This window comes from Engystomops pustulosus, chromosome 9 (assembly GCF_040894005.1).
Source record: "Engystomops pustulosus chromosome 9, aEngPut4.maternal, whole genome shotgun sequence".
Classification (NCBI taxonomy): domain Eukaryota; kingdom Metazoa; phylum Chordata; class Amphibia; order Anura; family Leptodactylidae; genus Engystomops; species Engystomops pustulosus.
The window spans coordinates 77,733,079-77,755,852 of NC_092419.1; the positions used below are offsets into that span (position 1 = coordinate 77,733,079).

The window sequence follows — 22,774 nt, forward strand, 5'->3', positions numbered from 1 at the left end:
TTTGTGTTTAGTTATGAAAAAAAATGAAATTTAGCCAAAATTTTGTAAAATTCTTTATTTTTAAATTCTCTACTTTTGAAGCAGATTGGGAAATGTAAGCTATGAATTCATTTGGGTGCAAATGTCTGCTTTATGTTGCAATGGTTTTTTAATATTCCACATATATTACTAGAATGTTATGAGGCTCAGAATTTGGGTGCCATTTTTCAATTTTGGGAAAATCACCAAAACCCGTATTTAGATGGACCTGCTCAACTTCTAATTGACTGTGAGAGGCCTAAATAATAGCAAGACTCATAAATTACCCCATTATGGATATAACACCCCTCCATCGTACGAAAAAGCACTTTTAAGGAGTTTCTTAACCCTTAAAAGGTGTTTTATAGGGGTTAAAACAAAATGGAGGTGCAGTCTACAAATTGTAATATTTTTTGACAATACATTCATTTTGGGTGGAAAATTAAACATTTGTAATGGATTAAATGAAAAAAAACTCCACAAAGTTTGATACCCAATTTCTCCCGAGTACACCAATACCCTATATGTGGTGGTACACTTTTTTGATACGTAATTTTGGGCCATCTACAGCTAATTGGTGAGATTTTATTAATTCTTGTTGGAGGAAATTAAAATCATCAATTTTTAAGAAGATTTTTTTTTTTTTTTTTTTTTGGCTGTTTACCATACCATAAAAATAGTATATTATTTTTATTCTATGGGCCACCGGAGGGTGAGTATATAAGTTTATTTTTTTTTAATGCTGGCAGTGCTGTATACTACTGGGAGCTTGCTGGCTACATACTGGGGGGGGGGTCTGTGACCAATGCATTTCCCACCCTCTGCTTATACTCGAGTCAATAGGTTTTCCCAGTTTTTGATGGTAAAATTAGGGGTCTCGGCTTATACTCGGGTCTGCTTATACTCGAGTATATACGGTATTTTGAAGTGCATAACATTTTTTTTAAATCCCTTTTTAGAGCATTTTCTAATAAGGTATTAATTTAAAAATGATCTCTTTTTGGAACGTTTTTTTTTCCCCCAGAGTTTACTGTGCGGGTCCAGTAACAATTCTGTTTTATTATACAGATTATGGACGCGGCAATACCAAATATGTGGCTTTTTTTTTTTAATGGAAAGGGACATATATAAGGGGCTTGTATTTTTATTTATTTTTTTTTTATTTATAATGTTTAGTGTTTAACTTTTTTTACTTCTTCAAACTTGAACTAGCAATGCTCTGGTTCAAGTCCAATACACTGCTCTACAATACTTTTTCATTGTAGAGCAGTGTAAACTGTCTGAGCATGCAGGCGCGCAGTGTCGACTGTGATAGACAGCTGACAGCCGCTGCTTCTGGTGCCGGCTTCGTTCGTGAGCCGGTGCCAGAAGCAGGACGTTACTTCCCGCACGGGGACGTGCTATATCTACCCGCAGGGACGTACTATAATGTCCAGGTGCGCCTAGAGTTTAAGAAACGGGACTGTTTTAGTTTCAGAATTTTTAATGCTGCCACGTGAGTTCACTGAAATGGAGCCCACTGAGGCTCTGTTGCCCCGGGGCCTACTGAAAACTGGCGCCGGCACTGACTTGTGTTCTGAAGTTATCAGGTGTGTGCACAGTGACCAGATTGCCTAATGTTCCATGACTCCCTAGCTGAGCAGTGCTTAGTTTTTAAACTCCTTCAAGGGGCAGCTAGTTTTTACGTTAATACATAAGTGTAATCGGCAGGAGGACATTGTGGGAATACCCATTTAATTTTACAATTTTTTTCAATATCCTCCTTCTGATTCCACTTATGTATTAAAGGGGTTGTCCGACTGGTATAAAATACAAGACAAGATTCTTAAATATACTCAAGATAACAAAATAACACATTCTCTAATTCAATGTTATTAACAAGAGTACAGCATGTCACAGATAAAATTCCAACCTGTGTCTTATCAGTCCTGATGTACACTATTTCGGTTGCTCTGGGATTCGACCGCAAATGTTCTGACTATGGTCGGGCAGGGCAGATTCTTCTCAAGAATAGCTTCTCTTGTCTGTACACCGCAATACAAGACAGGCTCACAGACATTTCCAGAGTTCCAGCATGCAGAGTTTATTCTACAGGCAATAGATAAAATTAGGTCTTTATCTAGTAGAGGGAGGAAATTTGTGTTTTATCGCAGAGATGTAGAAGAGCTAAAGTTTTATTGTGTGTTTTGTCCATCTCCTGGATCTCATAATCTTTGATCTGTCATCTTTTTCCATGTGTCAGATACTAGTAGCATGTTTCGAGCTAAAACGGCAATAAAACTGAATAAAATTGTAAAGTAAGGGGGTTAAAAATTACCTGTATTGTGTAAACATATATAGGGGACTAAAATTTGAGAACTTTCTTTCCTGGGCAAACCCCTCTTAATAAAATGTATGTTTTTAAAGAAATATTTCATTTGAATATATTTTATTATGGCAAAAAGCAACCCCCCCACCCCACCCCCATCTCCCACTGACTGAGAACATAATGACAAATGACATACATGTATTTTACTGTAAGTTCTTTAGTGTTCCAAAGTAGTTAGTAGAGAAAGCTACATTTGGTATTGCAATACTGTTACCCACCGTATATTAATAAAAGAAAGCCTTGAAACTTAAAAAATAAAAAAAATAAAAAAAACCCAAAATGATTATGGCCTTTCTTTATAAACAAATACAAAAAATGTTTTTTCGAAGCATTCCATGTACCAGAAACATTGGCATTGAAAATGCAACAGGAAGCCAAAATCCCCTTACACTTGAAATCACTTATATTCATATAATATAGATTATCCACATTTTATTTCTTAGTACATTAGGTGGCTTCTCGTATTCTCTTATACTATGTAAAGATCTCCAGATTATAGCTACTTGTCACTATCAAGGCAATAGACCTGAAATGCTGGTGTGATGCCCATCTTGTCGTCTTTTGATCCTGTTTCCTAGGATACTCAGACTAGATCAGTGTCAGGCATGGTCTGCCTTTCCCCATTTAGTTTGCCTTGCCCTCAAGTTTGCCCTCAGTTAAGATGGTGGATGTTGTCTCAACCGGGTGCCATCTTACTTCCTGTTTTGTATATATTTCCTGTCCTGCTCAGTAGACATTGCTTGAGTATTGTGTATAGCTCCTGCTTGGACAGTCCTCTTGCTTGGAACTCCTTCTCCGGATTGTTCCTCCCTTCTGCTTGCTGAACTACTCCTCCCAGATTGTTCTCCTGGCTTTTGCAAGTTCTGATTACCTGCCTGTTGTAGTACTACTGTTTCCCAGTCTGCTCGCTGCACCTCCTGTGTCCACCCTTGGTGCTTTCAGTGTCCTGTCTAGTCCCTGCTATTGGATTCCAGCAATATATCACCAGTATCGTGACAGGATACTCAAGCCCTAAAGATGGAGTCCGCCGGGACTGGAAACTTGGAGGTTCATATTAAACAACTCCAAACTACTGTGACTAATATGCATACTGAGATGCAGACTTTCAAAAATGCATATGATGCCTTTAAAGGACAGTCCAATCACAACACCCAGGTTTATGGACAAGCAATTCAAGATCTACGCAATACTGTGCAGACGCTGTCTGATCGGATAGCCCATTTGGAGAATCAGACTACACCACAGATCCCAGCAGCTACAACAGTGCCTAAATTGCCACCATTCAGATTTGGTGGAGACCGCGACAAATTCCGGGGATTCCTCAACCAGTGTCGCTTATACTTCGCTGCAAATCCTACTCTGTTTCCTACGGACAAATCTAAAGTCTTGTGTATAATTATGTTGTTGACACATAAAGCCATCGCTTGGGCAAATCCATTAATTGAGACTGAAGATGCCCGGCTGAACAACTTAGAGTACTTCATCGATGCCATGAGTCAGATGTTTGATGACCCCAATCGTGCTGCCACAGCTGAAGCATCATTACTAGCCTTACGCCAGGGCAGACGCCCAGTCACTGAATATGCAATGGATTTCAAGAGGTGGGCTATCGACACTGATTGGAATGATGCAGCAAAATTATCTTTTTTCAGAAAAGGGCTATCTAGCTCCTTAAAAGATGAACTTGCTCGTGCAGAGGCCCCCGTAGAATTGGATGCCTTTATTAACCATTGCATTCGAATTGACACCCGACTGTCTGAACGAAGACAAGAGAGATGGGCTACCTGGAATCATGATATTAATCAACCTTCCTCTCTCCCTGTCTCTATCTCCAGGGAACCCCAAAGGAAAATTTCCCGGGAACCAGTGAGTGAGCCTATGCAAGTAGATTCCGTATCTCGAAGGGAAAGCAGTGACCGAAGGGAGCGTAGGCTGCGGGAGAACTTGTGCCTTTACTGTGGGAAGTCTGACCACTTCCTTATCAACTGCCCTAGCCGCCCACGGAAGTTTGTAGCAGCCCTTGCGGATCCTGACTTTTCTGAGGTGGAATCAACTGCTTCTGAAGCTGAATTACCTGAGAATACAGTAATCCATTCCATTTCTTCAGTGGCTCCTCATATTAAGAAAGAGAATAAAGACTCCCATTGTTTTCTGCGAATCAAGCTTCTGATTAATTCTCAGTGGATACCCACCTCTGCTATGGTGGATTCCGGAGCTAGTGGCAACTTCATGGACCTCTCTTTTGCTTTGAAGCATGGGGTAAAGTGTTGTAAAAAACTTTCACCCATGGTAATGGAGACTGTGGATGGTTCTCCACTGAGTTCAGGGCCAGTGGATCAAGAAACAGAGCCACTTGAAGTCATTATAACACCCCATCACCGTGAAGTTCTACCATTCCTATTGATTTCATCTCCACATTTTCCGGTTATCCTAGGTTTGCCCTGGTTACAGGCACAGAATCCTGTTATCAACTGGGAAACTAAGGAAGTATGTTTCCCAACAGGTGATTCTCCTCTGGCACACCAGTCTGAACAAAGTCGTGAGAAGTCAGTACAGGATGTCAAGACAAAAGAATTACCTCCTGTATACAAGGAATTTGCAGATGTCTGTGACAAACAAAATGCAGATAAACTCCCTCCACATCGACCATATGATTGCCCCATAGAGTTGCTTCCTGGTGCATCTATACCTTTTGGAAACATCTACCCTTTGGCAGGCCCAGAACTACAGGCCCTTAAGGACTATATAGAAGAGAATCGAGCTAAAGGGTTCATCCGTCCATCTTCCTCGCCAGCAGGGGCTCCCATATTCTTTGTAAAGAAAAAAGATGGCTCACTAAGACCGTGCATCGACTACCGTGAGCTAAATAAAATTACTATTAAAAACCGTTATCCGTTACCACTGATCCCCGAGCTTCTAGAGAGAGTACGACATGCTAAAATCTTCACCAAATTAGACCTACGTGGTGCCTATAATTTAGTCCGCATAAGACCCGGGGATGAATGGAAGACAGCTTTCAGATCACGTTATGGACACTTTGAATATCTCGTTATGCCCTTTGGCTTATGTAATGCCCCAGCCACCTTCCAACATCTTGTCAATGATATTTTCAGAGATCTTCTGGACCAGTTTGTAGTTATCTACCTAGACGATATCTTGATCTTTTCCAACTCGGTGGAAGAACATCAACGTCATGTGATGCTCATTTTAGAAAGATTAAGAAAAAATCATCTCTACATTAAGATTGAAAAATGTGAATTCCATCAGACTGAGATCCAATTCCTCGGCTACATAATTTCGCCTCACGGATTACAGATGGACCCCAGCAAGATCAAAGCAATTATTGACTGGCCTACTCCTAAGAACTTGAAGGACGTACAACGTTTTATAGGTTTTGCCAATTTTTATAGACGTTTTATTAAAAATTTCTCAGAAGTAATCGCCCCTATCACACAGCTGACTAAGAAAAAGAACGTTTTTACATGGTCTTTTGAAGCACAGGAATCCTTTTCTCGGCTAAAATCCAAATTTACGACAGCTCCTATATTAGTTCATCCCGATCCAGAACTTGCTTTCATCATAGAAGTAGATGCTTCAGACTGCGCCATAGGAGCTATTCTGTCACAGAGAAGAGGAGAGAAAAGCTTATTGCACCCCTGTGCTTATTTTTCCCAACGCTTATCACCTGCTGAAAAGAATTATGATGTGGGGAACAAAGAATTGCTAGCCATCATTGCAGCCTTTAAGGAATGGAGACATCTTCTTCAGGGAGCCTCACAGCAAATAATAGTTCTAACTGACCACCGTAACTTGGAATTCATGAGATCTGCCAAGTGTTTGTCCCCTCGTCAAGCTCGTTGGAGTCTATTTCTCAATCAATTTAATTTTGTGATCTCATATAGGCCTGGTTCCCGTAATGGTAAAGCTGATGCTTTGTCCAGAATATTCTCCAATGACTCTTCTACAGTTCCACCAAAGACCATCCTTCCTGAATCTAATTTTGTTGGAGTAATTCATAATAAAGACTTGCTTGAAGAAATACGAGTAGCCTATGACACCGACACTTTGTTATCTCGACCACCAGATGACTTACATTTAATGCTTAAAAACAAGATGTGGACTCATGGGCAACAGCTGTATGTACCCGAAACAGTAAGATTAAAGATTCTACAATTAGTCCACGATTCAAAATTAGCTGGTCACAGAGGAGTACAGAAGACCCAAGAATTCTTAGCCCGTTTCTTCTGGTGGCCCAGTTTTAAAGGGGATGTAAGAAAATATGTCAAGTCCTGTGATATTTGCGCCAGATGCAAGACACCACGTTCCTCACCCACAGGCTTATTACAGCCTTTGGCAGTCCCCTCTCGTCCCTGGGGTTCTATATCTATGGACTTCATTGTAGATCTACCCCCTTCTAAAGGTAAAGATACTATCCTGGTAGTAGTGGACCGGCTCACCAAAGCTGCACATTTCATTCCATGTACGGGTCTACCTTCTGCGAAACACACCGCTGATTTAGTAGTCCATAATGTGTTCCGTCTTCATGGAGTCCCTGATGAAGTTGTCTCGGATCGTGGAGTGCAATTTACATCAAAATTTTGGCGAAGTTTTTGCAAGGCACTTGATATCAGAATCAATTTATCAACCGCATTTCATCCTCAGTCTAACGGGCAGACGGAACGCACAAATCAGACTCTTGAACAGTATCTCCGGTGTTATATTTGCCATTTGCAAGATGACTGGATAGATCTGCTCCCAATTGCTGAGTTTTCCTATAACAACACTCAAAACGCTTCCACCAAACAAACTCCCTTTTTTGCAAATGTAGGCTATCATCCAAATATCCTTCCAAAATTTCCCACCATGGCATCTATTCCTGCGGTAGAGGAAAGGATTTCTATGCTACAGCAAAATTTGGAATTATTGAAAAGAACACTAGAGACCGCCCAAGACAATTACAAGAAGACTGCAGATAAGCACCGTAGACCAGCACCAGTTTTTAAAATTGGGGATAAGGTATGGCTGTCCACCAGAAATCTGAAACTTAAGGTTCCTTCATCAAAACTGGGACAGAAATTTGTCGGACCTTACAAGATTATGGGGATAATTAGTCCAGTAGCTGTTCGACTCAAACTCCCGCAATTTATGAAGATTCATCCTGTTTTCCATGTATCTCTTTTAAAGCCTGTCATACCCAATCCTTTTCCGGAACGTGAACTTCCTCCTCCGAATACTGTGGAGATAGACGGAGAAGAACAGTTTGTGGTGGAGAAAATCTTGGACTCAAGAATTTTTAGGAACCGCCTACAGTATCTTATTAAGTGGCAAGGTTATGGACCTGAAGAGAATTCCTGGGAACCTGTGAATAATGTTAATGCTCCTAGACTGATCAAACAGTTTCATCAAAGACATCCTAATAGGCCGAATCAAGTGCCGTCCAGAGGCCGCTGTTGAGGTGGGAGTAATGTCAGGCATGGTCTGCCTTTCCCCATTTAGTTTGCCTTGCCCTCAAGTTTGCCCTCAGTTAAGATGGTGGATGTTGTCTCAACCGGGTGCCATCTTACTTCCTGTTTTGTATATATTTCCTGTCCTGCTCAGTAGACATTGCTTGAGTATTGTGTATAGCTCCTGCTTGGACAGTCCTCTTGCTGGGAACTCCTTCTCCGGATTGTTCCTCCCTTCTGCTTGCTGAACTACTCCTCCCAGATTGTTCTCCTGGCTTTTGCAAGTTCTGATTACCTGCCTGTTGTAGTACTACTGTTTCCCAGTCTGCTCGCTGCACCTCCTGTGTCCACCCTTGGTGCTTTCAGTGTCCTGTCTAGTCCCTGCTATTGGATTCCAGCAATATATCACCAGTATCGTGACAATCAGTGTCCTGCTTTTGATTTATTTTTTAATTCATATCTGAGCGCCCTTATTAACTAGTACAGCTTCCCTTTCAATGTTGGGATCACTGAGAAAGCTTCTTTGCTTTGTAATTTTCAGTAAAGAGAATATATATACCGTATATATATTTTTTAGTTCTACATTGAAAGAGACTTCTTTTATGCCTTTTTTTTTTTAGTTTACATTTTGATATTTTTTCAGTACATGTATCTTTTCATTTTGCCCATTTATTTCTGGTATTTTTAAAGTCTATAATAATCCTGTAAAATAGCTGACTTTTTAATTTTCTAGAATAACTTAAAGGACTCCTTCCACCAGAATGAGACTGTATGCAAATGAGCCTGAGAGGCTCCAGGCACCATTAAAACCTATAGAGCTTAGAGACCCTTTGGCTTATTTGCATATAGTCATTCATCCTGATGGTAGATGCTCTTCAAAGGGGTATTACCACAAAGACAAGTTTTTTTTAATGTACTCGGCATAACAAAATAACACATTCTCTAATTTACTGTTACTAACAAAAATGCAGCATTTCAAATATAATGACCTGTCTCTCTCAGTCCTGCTGTACACAATTTCAGTTTCCCCGAGACACAATCCAGTAACTTCTGACTTTGGGTCAGGTGGTGGCCATCTTGGATTTTTGTGTGAGATTGTGCGGATGACATGTCTGTCTATGCTGTGTGGCTTTAGCCCCGCCCCCTTCCCGGAGCTCAGAGACGCTCACTGATTACATCATGTTAGCACATGGTGAGCAGAGAGAAGCTTCAAGCTACAAGGAGATAAGTGATCAATGGGAAGGGGCAGGCAGGCACCTGTCAGTGAGATGTAGCAGAGCTGTGTGTGTAATAGGCATCTAATGGATCTCATGATCCGTGAGATGTAGCAGAGCTGTGTGCTATAGGCATTTCATAATCTCTGCTATGTCTCATCTCTCTTTCTGTGTCAGTGTGTTAGTACAATGACAGAAGACAGATGAGTGCACCATGTATAAACCATGTAGCCTGGTAACTTCTTTGTAATGTGTCTGCTTAGTGAGGCCTCACCCACACAGGATAGAGAATGATAGGAGCGAAAACCTCAATAAAACCGAGTAAATTGTGTTAACATCTCTAGGTGATTGAGATGTGAGAATGCTAGCAATGCTTTACTATACATTACACACAGACATGAGCAGGGAGAGGAGAGGGGAGGGGTAACAGGGGTGACATCACTGCCTCTGACCATGTGACCAGCCTCATTTACATAATAAACAAAAGATGATTTTACAATGATTAATGCATGAATTGACTAGATAGACTGGGATGGGATCCTTGTGAGCTGCTCCAACAGGTAGTGGTGACAAAAATTGTGACAGCGACCTGATGACAGGTGTCCTTTAAGCTTTCTAGTGGTGAAGGTCCACATTGCAGCTATACCTTTACATTGTTGATCAGCAGGATCCTTTGTATTAAAACATAATTTTATATTTATATAAATGAGGCAGGAGTGCTTGGGGGACATTACCAGAACCCATTCAGGTTCTTGCCTTTTGTCCCCTGACTGCACGTCTACCATGCACCTCCTCTGGCGCTTCCCCTAGGACAGTGGTGGCGACCCTATGGCACGGGTGCCAGAGGTGGCACTCAGAGCCCTCTCTATGGGCACCATAACCCCACCGCAGACTTCGCCAGACAGGACTCATGGCCTCTAGCACCCCAGGCAGCTTAGGACCGTAGAAGGAAGCTACAATGATAACCAAATCTTTTTCTCCTTCTTTCTACTGTATTGGTGTCCTCAGGTGCCTATACAATTTAAAACTGTGACAGAGCAGTGAGTATTAAGCTACTGTTTAAAACTGTCGCATCTGCACTTTTCGAAAAATATGTGGGTTTTGGAAGTAGTTTGGGCACTTGGCGTCAAAGGTTCGCCATCACTGCCCTAGAAGTAGCTGGATGTTCACCAATGTGCAGGCATGGCTGCAATGTGCATGTTCACCTCTACAAAGTTGTGGTGGATTTCAGTATTTGCAAATAGCTAAGCTGCTGTAGTATACAGTAGCTGCACTGTGTGTGAAATTTAAACAAGCTAAGAGCTGTACAGGCGGTCCCCTACTTAAGAACACTCGACTTGCATACAACCCCTAGTTACAAATGGACCTCTGGATATTGGTAATTTATTATACTTTAGCCTTAGGCTACAATAAACAGCTATAACAGTTATCACAGGTGTCTGTAATGAAGATTTATTGTCAATCCTGATTCTTATGACAACCAAACATTTTAAAATCCAATTGTCACAGAGACCAAAAAAGTTCTGGCTGCGATTACAATGATAAAATATACAGTTTCGACTTGCATACAAATTCAACTTAAGAACAACCCTACAGAACCTATCTTGTATGTAACCTGGGGACTGCCTGTAGTTCTAAATGGGTTGTCCGGGAATGTGATTTTTTTTTTTTTTTTTAAATATGTCTGGGGAGGGGTGGTGCTTTAAAAATTAAATAGGAACCTTTACTTGCCTCTCTTCCTGGTCCCATCCTCCCATGTTGTCACTTATCACTTTTGGCTTCTGCAGCTTTTAAATGCAATAAAAACAGAGATTATTGAATATTCTAACTTTTTGACAACTTGCATATAGGTGCAATGTTTCTCCCACATTATGTTGGCATTTTAGCCGGTTTATGTCTGTTTACCATAAAGGGGTTGTCCAATTTCAGAAAATATTTCATATGTTTTGTTTAATGAAAAGTTATACACTATTCCAATAAACTTTCTGTATCGATTCCTGATGGTTTGCTAGACAAACATGAACAAATTGAGTGCAAAAAATACTCGCAAAAGATGCAAATAGAGCTCAGAGATGAGGGGAAATGAGATAAATGACCCCTGTAATTTTTAAACCATTTGGTTGATTGCGTTCCAAATATCATGTGTAGTGTGACCACGCTTTGGGCTCATCGTTTCTGAGCTATTGCTCTTAAGGGTGCTATTTTCTTCACATTTCTGTACTTTAAAATTGACCTGATTTCTGTATTACTGGAGCATGGAATTCCTCATTTATTAAGGAAATTATTCTTTATATATATTCTATGAATTGTTAGTTTTGTAACTTCTAACAATGTTTATATACTTTTTGGTTATCCACATGATTGTTATTTTGTTTTTATTTTTACCTAAACCCCTTAATGACCTGGCCCGTTTATTTATTTCCATTTTTCACTCCCCACCTATAAAAATCTGCAATTTGTTAAGCAGAAAACAAGTAGTCACAGAGTTCTTTACATGTCGTGTACTGGGAAGCAGGAAAAATTCCAAAAGCAGTGAAAATTGTGGAAGATCGCATTTACAATGTTTTCTTGTGGGCTTAGATTTTACGGCTTTCACTGTGCACCCCAAATGACATGTCTAGCATGTACATGCATAGGCTAACACTGTGCCTTTAAGATCAATATATACAAAAAGATGTGTCATCTGACAATATACAAAATCACTTTATTGAGGTAACAAAAAGGCATACATGAAATTTATTTGTACCCCATAGACATAGACAAGAAAGACAGATTAAAAACAATTAAAATTGTACCAAGTACATTAGTAAATTCATTGGCCAGCATTCCCTGTGAGAATAACTGGCAAAACACCTCCTGCACTATAACAGTACTCCAAAAGCACCCATAATCCCTAGTATTCAGAGTCAATGTTGAGTAGAAACCTGAACAATACACAGAACCTGATGTAGAAAAAAATAAAAGGTCAACAGAGGTAAGTCCTAAGTGTGAACTGGTCTCAATACTTTACATGTCCAAGTGTACGTCAGGGAAGTCTCAGTCGGCATCCCATGTCAGATAGCATTAGGGTGCTATGATTGGTGTGAAGGAGGTGGAGGGCTCCCCACGCGTTCCGTCCCCTAAATGGGGGACTTCCTAGTTTTCTATTCAATTTATTTTGCTTTCTATTGTACGAATGTGATGGAAAAAGTTGTTAAGGGTAGATGTATTTTCCCTAGGTTTCTGCCCTCTGTGTCTGAAGGAGCGTCTACACAATTTTTCAGATGTACTTTTTAAAGCAAAAAGCAGATGTGAGAACATATTGTTGAGAGGTGCTACTACTCATCTCCCCCCCCCCCCCCCTCCACCGCACTCCTGGTTTGGACATCGGGAACTGCATCTGAAAACCTGAACACTGAAGACTTAGGCTCCAGGTAAGTTGTACTTAATGGAAAGCGGAGACTTTCTAAGGCTGGCTTTAAGTAAAGGCCACAGTAAAGGGGCCCTGAAGCTGGAGAGAGGACAGGTCCAAAGCCCTGGTCCATCTCAGGCCTTTGGATCGCATGTCTGTGCAATCAGGTGCATAAAATGGGACAGACTGTGGGTCCCACTCTGTCTCCAGTATAGTCAGGATTAAAGAGAACCCGTCATGCAAAATAACCCCCCTAAACTAAATATATTTTCATAAACTGCCATTAGAGAGCATTGCCTCTATCCCTTTATTGTCCCTCTACATGCCTGTAAACCTAAGCAATGAGGTCCTAAAGCTGTATGCAAATGACCTGTGAAATGTCCAATGAAGCATTAGCATATTCAAGCTGTCCACTCTATTCATGAGTGGGAGGCACAGCCACACCCCCAGTGCTTGACTGACAGCCTGTATAATGATGTGAGGCTGTATAATGATGTGCTTCCTGGTGCTGGTGGCCACGCCCCCTGCAGCCTGTGTGTGCATGTGTGTGTGTATAGGAGAGATACAGAAGCTCCAGGCTGCAGCCATGTTACAGCAGAACATGTCAGATTCATGTGTAGCTGATGTCTGTGTCTCTCACCTGTATATTAGGAGGATGCAGCATGTCAGCAGATGCAGCACAGACACCAGCCATGCTTTACTATACATTACACACAGACATGAGCAGGGGGGAGGAGAGGGGAGGGGTAACAGGGGTGACATCACTGCCTCTGACCATGTGACCAGCCTCATTTACATGATAAATAATAGATGATTTTACAATGAATAATGTATGAAATAACTAGATAAAGGCAGGGATGGGATCCTTGTGAGCTGCTCCAACAGGTAGAGGTGACAGGACTAGTGACACAGACCTGATGACAGGTGTCCTTTAACTTGTTTTGTTAGAGCTCGGACATGCAGGTTTTGTGATGTGCAGATGAAAGACTGGGTGCCTTTTTTTTTTTTTTTTCCTTTAACCCCTTCCCGACATTTGACGTAATAGTACTGCATTGCGGGAGGTGCGTTTCCGCAAAATGCAGTACTATTACGTCATGCTTCTGGTACCGGCTCCTGAACGGAGCCGGCGCCAGAAGCTGCAGGTGTCAGCTATATATTATAGCCGACACCTGCCTCTAACACCCGCGATCGGAGATTTCTCCAATCGCTGGTGTTAACCCCTGAGACGCCACGGTTGCGCTCAGTGTGTTACATTACACAGTGTAATACATCTGTATTACACTGTGTAATGTGAAGAAGAGCTTGAACAAGTGATCAGTGGATCACTTGTTCAAGCTAACCTGTAAAAGTTAATAAAAAATGTTAAAAACATTGCATAAAATAATTTTTTAATAAAAATAATTAATTAAATAAAGTTAGTCCCCTAAACACAAATATTCCCTATACACATGCAATAAAGTGAAAAAAAACCCCACAAAATCGCCAATAAACCCCACATATTTGGTATCGCCGCATCCGTAACAATCCGTACAATAACTCAGAAACATTATTGGACCCGCTTGGTGAACGCCTTAAAAACAAAACCCGAAAAACACGCCAAAAATGTACATTTTTGATAAAATCTCTACACAAAAATGTTCTAAAAAGTGATCAAAAACAGTTATGTGCGCAAAAATGGTACCACTGAAAAGAACAACTCAAAACGTAAAAAATAAGTCCTAAACTAGCTCTGTCAACCAAAAAATATTAAAGTTACGTCTCCGAAAAAATGGCGATGCAAAAACAAATGAGATTTCCTGTATATTAGTTTTTATCCTGTAAAATTGTAAAAATAAATTAAAAACGATATAAATGAGGTATCACCGTAATCGTAGTGATCTATAGAATGAAAATAATATAATATTTTTAGTGTACGGTGTACGACCCCCAAAATATACAAAAAGAAACTAAACCAAAATTGACAATTTTCTTTTCACCCATACATTCAAGAGTTAATAAAATCTCATCAATAAGCTAATGACCCACGAAAATGAAGTATTTGTAAAGTGCATCTCATGTCGCAAAAAATAAGCCCTTGTATGTCCAAATTGCCAAAAAAATAAAGATTGTATAGCCAATAAAAAGTGACAATGCATAATCTGCTCTGTATGGCACAGCTTCCCTTCGATGCCCTGGAGTGTGCCCATACAGCAGGTTACCACCACATATGGGGTATTATTATACGCGGGAGGGATTGGGTATCAAATTTTGTGGAGCGTTTTGGTATTTTATCCACTGAAAATTTGTACATTTTTTGAAAAACACATTCATTTAGCCAAAATAATTTCCCTTTCAAAATTGCATCAGATTTTGTTTTAACCCCTGTAAAACAATTTAAGGGTTAACAAACTTCATAAAAGTTGTTTTATTTACATTGAGGGGTGTAGTTTCTATAATGCGGTAATTTATGGGGTTTACTTTTATTTAGGCCTCTCAAAGTGATTTGAAACCTGAGCAGGTCCCTCAATAGCAGCACCTAACGTTCAAAGGCCCATAACATCCTACAAAAATAAGAGTATGCATAAAAAACCATGTCCACATAAAGTAGACATTTAGTGAATGTTAGTTATTAAGTATTTTTGCGGTTATGACTATGTATGGAAAAAGTAGAACATTTTGAAGTTCGAAAATCAAGAATTTTTCAAATTTTCACCAAATATCTGATTTTCTCATAAATAAATGCAAAACATACCACCAAAATTTTTCAACTAACCTGAAGTACAATGTTTCACAAGAAAACAATTTTAAAATCACTTGGATATGTTAAAGCGTTCCAAAGTTATAACCATTTATAATGACACAGGGCAGACTTGAAAAAAATGGGCCGTGTCAGAAAGGTGAAAAGTGGCTTCAGCGTTAAGGGGTTAATAAAGCATCAACTGCTTAACTCTGTCACTCACTCTGCCTCGTTCTGTTATAGCACATATACTTGTATCTAACAAAGCTAATCCTCAACGTTATGTATTACTGTATAAGTCTTTACTGAAAAATACCTGTTCAGCTGGCAGCTTTGAGCTTTGTCCTTTCTTCAGTATTTCATATGAACATTTTTTAATAACACATTGAGGAGGTTAGGGAGGATGGTGTGACTACCCACTATTATAATGTGTGATCGCAAACTCTGGCAGCATTGAAGTAAAGTCAGTATTGTGTGTTTTATATCAGTCTATTGATCTCCATCTGCCACAGTGGTGAAGAGTAATTATTTTTAAACTGTATTGATTGGGTCTGTAGCAATGTCTGACATGTAATTTATATTCTGTGATCCTTACACTCGATAATACCATTGATCTTTCATAGTTGTCATAAACTAGTGAGAAATTGAGTATTTCTTCTAAGGATTCTTGTTGTAATGGTTAGGAAAATACACATTATAAATCCTTGATGATTAAACATTAGAAAATACTGCCATAATTGCCTCGTTTGCGTGAGACTATACCTATTCTTTCAAAACTACAGTCACATACTAAGGAATTCTTTTCTAATGGTCATTTTGGATTTATGTCTGTATATACACATTATAAAAGTTTTAACCCATTTTTTTTTTTTTTTTTTAACTTTAACCTCCAAAAATACTTACAATTAAAAAAAACTCTTAACAGATTTTAACTACCCATATGTGTCACAAAACAAAAGCCACAAAAAATGTTTTACATGATGGCCCACCTGGAGGATTACCCCTCTTCTTCTACCCCTTCTTCTAAACTATAGATTTTCTCACTCCTAGGTGAAAAAAGTACTAGTCTAAACCTAAGACCTCTCAATCCTGAAGATGCAACATGTGTTTTAATAAACTGCCTGACTCTTATAAAATACCAGTATGCAAGGACTGTGTTGATATTATGCGTGAAGAAAAAACATCCTTCAGACTGAAACATGGATCTTGGCTTATCCATAAAGTAAAGAGTACGGTAGCATCCCCCTTTCCAGAAAGTCCTCTTCCAAAGAAATTCTAAAGCCCTGAATCCACTCAGGCAATAAATTCAGATCAGGATCTTGCTGATGAGGATGAACAGATCCTAGAGAGTCAGAAAAAGTCTGAATCTAGATTCCTTTTCTCTAGACAATTTAGACACACTACTCAAGGCGGTTAGAGAGATATTGGATATTCAGGATCCTGTGGAAACAAAATCTGCAAGATTTACCTTTTTGGGTGTCTAAGATCCAAGAAAAAGAGTTTTTCTATTCAATAGTGTCTTAGAGGACCTTATTTGTGAAAAAATGAAAGAAGCCAGAGAATTTAGGAACGGACTCCTCTTTGAAATGGAAAAATCAAAAATCTGGGACTCCATTCCAAAGGTTGATGTTCAGGTCACCAAAGTGACCTTCCCTTCGAGAATGCGACCCAGCTGAAAGACCCTATAAACCAGAAGTCAGACGGTGTCCTAAAAAAGACATGGGAGTCCACAATGTTGAATCTGAAAGAGACTGTCACAACCATTTCAGTCGCCAGAACGATGATCTGCTGGTTAAATAGTCTAAAAAACCATATCATTAGTGGGGCTCCAAAAGAAAAGCTACAAGTCTCTTCCTCTCCTGAAGTCGGCTATCACCTTCATTTGGTACCATTCTTTATTCATGGGTGTGTTTTTAGGCGGGACTGTGAGAGAGCCGATTCCCTTGGCTGAGAAGCCACGACACATATGAATGGTTGCAGGATGCTTTACAGTTGGCATGAGACAAGACTGGTGGTATCGCTCACCTTGTCTTCTCTGAACAAGCTGTTTTCCAGATGTTCCAAACAATCGGAAAGGGGATTCATCAGAGAAAACTTTACCCCAGTCCTCGGCAGTCCACTCCCGGTACCTTTTGAAGAATGTCTGTCCCTGATGGTTTTTTTTTTCTGGAGAGAAGTGGCTTCTTTACTGCCCTCCTTGACACCGGGCCTTGCTCCGAAAGTCTCACAGTGCATGCAGATGCACTCACACCTGTCTGCTGTCATTCCTGAGCAAGCTCTGCACTGCTGGTCCTTCTTGAGCACCCTGGAGCCTTTTTGGCAACATTGGGACCCCTTTCCTTGAATTCCTTGATGATGCGATAGACTGTTGACTTAGGTGCAATCTTTCTAGCTGCAATACTCTCCCCTGTTACGTCAGTTTGGTGCAGTGCAATGATGACTGCACGTGTTTCTTTAGAGATAACCATGGTTAACAGAACAGAAACAATGATGCGAAGCACCAGCCTCCTTTTAAAGTGCCCAGTGGTGTGATTCTTACTCAATCATGACAGATTGATCTCCAGCCCTGTCCTCATCAACACCCACACCTGTGTTAATGGAGCAATCACTGAAACGATGTTAGCTGCTCCTTTTAAGGCAGGCCTGCAATGAAGTTGAAATGTGTTTTTTTTGGGGGGGGGGGGGGGGAGTTCATTTTCTAGGCAAATATTGACTTTGCAATTAATTGCTGTTAAGCTGATCACTATTTATAACATTCTGGAGTATATGCAAATTGCCATTATACAACCTGGTACAGTAGACTTTGTAAAAATGAACATTTGTATTATTCTCAAAACTTATGGCCATGACTGTACCCTTCACATGTGATTTTCTTTTTGATCTGGAGCTAGACACTATCCTGGAGAAAGCGCCTGATAAAAAGAACCAAAGACTTGGAGGAGACTGTCCTTTTCGTGATAACCTCGGTAGGATGGAAATCTATCCCAGGAAAGGTAAACGGGGACAGTGGAGTAACCTAAAAGGGGATAGAGGTTTCACCGCCAGCCAGACTCTGTCTCTCTCTCTTTTTGTTTTTGTTTTTTTTCTCCCAATGGAATGGTAGATAAAAAAAATGCCTGGATTCTGGGAGTAGTAGGATACAAGTTTCTTGTTGAACATTACCTCCTCAGTCATTTGTGACAACAAATCTCATTACCACAACATCATCTAACGTGGGAAGAAGTAAAAACTCTCCTAGCCAAAAAACTCGCCTAACCTAGCAAGTAATCTCTCCTGTACCACCTCATCCTCTTCCTAATCCAAAAGCCAGGGTCCTACAGGATGATCATAATTTTTAAAAACCTGAAGAGGCACCTCAAGTACAAAAAGTTCAAGATGGATTGTCTAAAATGGACAACGCCTTTAATCCCTCAAAATGCAGCTCTTTGCACCATAGACCGCAGATGCGTATTACCACATCCCAATCCACTCCAACTCTCAAAAATACCTGTGATTTGCGGTCTTATCTCCAGTAAACAGGGTAATGCATTATCAATTCAGAGTTCTACAATTCGGGATCTCCTCAGCGCTCGGACTATTCACCAAAGTGATGGCGGAGGTATTGGCAATGTTAAGATTAAAAAACATCCTGTTAATTCCTTACTTAGACGACCATCTCCTGGTAGCCAGCTTGGAAGAGTTTGATAGTACAGAGAGACAACTATAGAAATCCTGGATTATCTGGGAATGCTCATAAACTTCTAAAAGTCAAATCTTCAACCCAGCACCAGACTGAAATTCTTGGGTATTCTGCAGGACTTGGTACGTCAGTATTCACTCCTCTCAGAAGAAAAAACACTGAAACGCATGACTCTGAGGGACATTCCAAAGCAGACAAACTTGCTCAGAGAAGCAATGAAACTACTAGGGCTTCTCACAGCCTGTATATATTGTGTTCCATGATCCCAGAACCACACAAGAGATTAACAGAATTGGATCAGAAAACAGAAAAAACGAGTCCGGATTGTGCCGCATGTCAAGAACCATGAGTCTTTACATTTATAGAGGAGATTATGCTATATCCAATGCCTCATGACATAACAATATTGACTGTGGCCAGCAGAAGTGAGTTGTATAAACTTTAAGACGTACAAACAAATGCTTGATGCACAGACTAAGGCCACTATATATCAGTCAACTCAAGTTATTCTTTTGCCTATGAAGATCTCTACAACAATTCACCACATTGCAAGTGAAGGACATTCATATATCGCTCTACTATATTCCACACTTTTTTTTTTTTAATAAAAATTCAGTAATTAAGTATCTTTAACTTTTTTTTTTTTTTTTCCCCTGAAAAGGTCAGCACTAGTGCCCTACAGTGCCACCTTTCATTATAGCCCACCTGTGATCCTATTTATATTGTCTACACAGATCTCATTTTATGTTTTATATGAAGTGTTATTTTGTTTTATATAAAATGTTGTTTGCCTATAGGTGAATTCAGGTACATTCATGTATTTATATTGTGTCGTTCTGTTACCTATCAAATACAGCTTATGTCAGAATCTATAGCCACAAAGCTAAATAAGGCAATTAGTTGTTATCAGGTCACTATTGACTTTTTAATTCTTTTAAAACAATAAATATCTGTTCCAGATTTGCATCATGTGTCTGGTGTAGTGCGAGTTAGTGCTTGGTATTTATTTTATGGTTGTCTATTTGTTTGGTACCGGTCGGACCCCTGCACATTATTGATAGCACCTCCACTAACACACCATTTGTATATACTTTTTATACATTTTTGTTAAGTGTATATTGGGAGGGAGGATTGTGCTGAGTGCCGTCTTCTAGACCTCTATTGTTGTCCATGATGAGCAAACTCGTAAATAGGACAGTTTCTAAAAATGTTTTCACGAATCGGTGGAAAATATCTGAAATGAAATGGAGGGTCAACATGCTGCCCTTGAAAATCGCAACCAGCATCCTGAGAAATAAATTGGATGTGTAAATATGTCCTCTGGTGGTTCAGATGGGTGTTGGGGCCTTATGCATGTATGCAAATGCAGAGCTGATTTAATTGTTGCTTTTGTCTTATTGCTAACTGAATTATTCTGCCTTTAAAGGTATTACAACAGCAAGATGAATTGTGGAGTGTTGTCATCATTTGGAAAGAAACTGATCCGCAGGAGAGACCTGGACCTCAGCAATGAACAGTCCTCTTTTGCTCGCTGCCTGACCACATTAGATCTTATTGCACTGGGAGTCGGAAGTACACTGGGTGCTGGTGTTTATGTTCTTGCTGGTGAATTTGCAAAAGAGAAAGCTGGACCCTCAATTGTCCTCTGTTTCCTTGCTGCTGCCTTGTCTTCTGTGCTTGCTGGTCTTTGCTATGCAGAGTTTGGTGCAAGGGTACCCAAGACTGGCTCTGCCTATCTTTACAGCTATGTTACCGTTGGAGAGATCTGGGCATTCACAACTGGATGGAATTTAATACTTTCGTATGTTTTGGGTAAGTTACACTCCAAAGTTTGCAAAATATAGTGTCTCTTATTTTATTAGTATAAATGGCATTGTGATTGTTACTGGAGCTGTGTCACAATCCTTTGTATTAGGTCTAAAATAAAAGCTCAAGCAATACCTCTGCCCCAATAATTATATTGTGTATATTCACACATGCATGGCTTGAAAAACTTGCAGCTCTTGTATAAGTATAACATTAACACAAACAATGCTGGGGATTTTTTGTTGTTTCTTTATATCCAATCACCTTGATAGAAAAAAATAAAGTAAAATGTAAAAGTTGATCAATAAGTCGGATGTAGCAGTACCAAATAAAATACAACTCCTCCTTAACAAAATAAACGATCACAAAGCTCCATGTTTATTTTACACAGTATGAAAACAAGAAAAGGTACAATTTAGTATAGTTTTAACCCTACGCGCACCATGTTATAGTAGGTAGATACTTCCCGCATCGGGACGTTCTATAACATCCCGCTTCTGTTACTGGCTCACGAATGCAGCTGGCACCAGGGGCAGCGGCTGTCAGCTGTCTATTACTGCTGACACCGCAATGTAACACCCAAGATCGGAGTAGGCTCCGATGGCGAGTGTTAACCCCTTACACACTGCGGCGTGTAAGGGTCACCCACCCCCATGGATTGGATCCCCCGTGCCGCTTACCGAAGGGATCCGATCATCCTCTTCTGGGCAGCCTTAAGGTCTGCCAATGCCCCGGGGGTTCGAAAGATTTCCAGAGCAGTCAGACCCCTTCCGGAACAGTACTGAATGAATAAGTACTGTAGAGCAGTTTATTGGACTTGAACCAGCCATCAGAGCATCGCTGGTTCAAGTTTGTATAAGTAATAAAAGTTAAAAACACTCAAGTTTAAACATAAGAATAAAAAATAAATACATAAAAATGTCACTTTCCCATAAATACACTTAATAGCGTATAAAAACACAAATGCACAAAAAAAACACATATTTTGGTATTGCTACCTCTGTAACAAGAGGTTCAGAAAAAAAATAATTTTTAATAATTTAAAAAAAAAATGTTCTAAAAAGTGATTTAAAAAATATTACGCACTCTAAAATAAGACCACTAAAAAGAACTCTTCTCGCAAAAAATAAGCCCTTCACCAGATTCGTCAGCTAAAAAGTTTAAAAGTATTTAAAGTATAAGAATAATAAAAGTATGAAGATGTATGAAAAGGTTTTATTTTAATTAATAAATAAAATATGCTAAAAGTCACGCAATCTAAAATGAACAACGCATCTTGCAAAAAAATTAAGCCCTTAACCAGATTTTTCAGCCGAAAAATAAAAGTTATGCATATGAAAAGACGGTGATGCTAAAATTAACATTTTTGCCAAATTACCGTATATACTCGAATATAAGCCGACCTGAGTATAAGCCGAGACCCCTAATTTTACCACCCAAAACTGGAAAAACCAATTGACTCGAGTATAAGCCGAGGGTGTAGTATACAGCCAGCCTGCCCCCAGGTAGTATACAGCCAGCCTGCCCCCAGGTAGTATACAGCCAGCCTGCCCCCAGGTAGTATACAGCCAGCCTGCCCCCAGGTAGTATACAGCCAGCCTGCCCCCAGGTAGTATACAGCCAGCCTGCCCCCAGGTAGTATACAGCCAGCCTGCCCCCAGGTAGTATACAGCCAGCCTGCCCCCAGTATGCCAAGTGAATAAAAAAAGCAAACTTAATACTCACCCTCTGACGATACTCACCTTTGATGCTCGCGGTGGCTCCCGGTCCTGGAGGCGGCTTCCGAACCTCGGTGGCAGCTCCTCTCTTCTTTCTTCACTGGCGGCTCCCGGTCTCTTTGCTTACGGGCGCACACTATGATGCGGCAGTGTCGCCGCCGACGTCATCAGCGGCGACAGCACCGCATCTTAGTGTGCGCCCGTCGGCAGATCGCAGGGACGCGACTGCCGGCTAGCGAAGTAAGCGAAGAGACCGGGAGCCGCCAGTGAAGAAAGAAGAGAGGAGCGGAGCCGCTGCCGAGAATCGGCAGCTGCCGCCGAGGATCCGGACACCGGAGGGTGAGTATTATTATTTTTTTGACTCTCTTTTTTTTTTTTTTTTTTTTGTTGACTCGTGTATAAGCCGAGGTGAGGTTTTTC

At 40.3% G+C, this 22,774-nt stretch overlaps 1 protein-coding gene across 2 annotated transcripts in view; it reads left to right on the forward strand.

Annotated features, from left to right (window-relative positions):
- The window catches only part of SLC7A3 (solute carrier family 7 member 3), a 63,525-nt gene that overhangs the window by 13,012 nt on the left and 27,739 nt on the right, over window positions 1–22,774 (forward strand). For both annotated transcript variants that reach the window (XM_072125575.1, XM_072125576.1), the window contains exon 2: window positions 20,257–20,642. In XM_072125575.1, coding sequence (XP_071981676.1) covers window positions 20,257–20,642 — 386 coding nt within the window. The remainder of the gene's footprint in view (window positions 1–20,256; window positions 20,643–22,774) is intronic.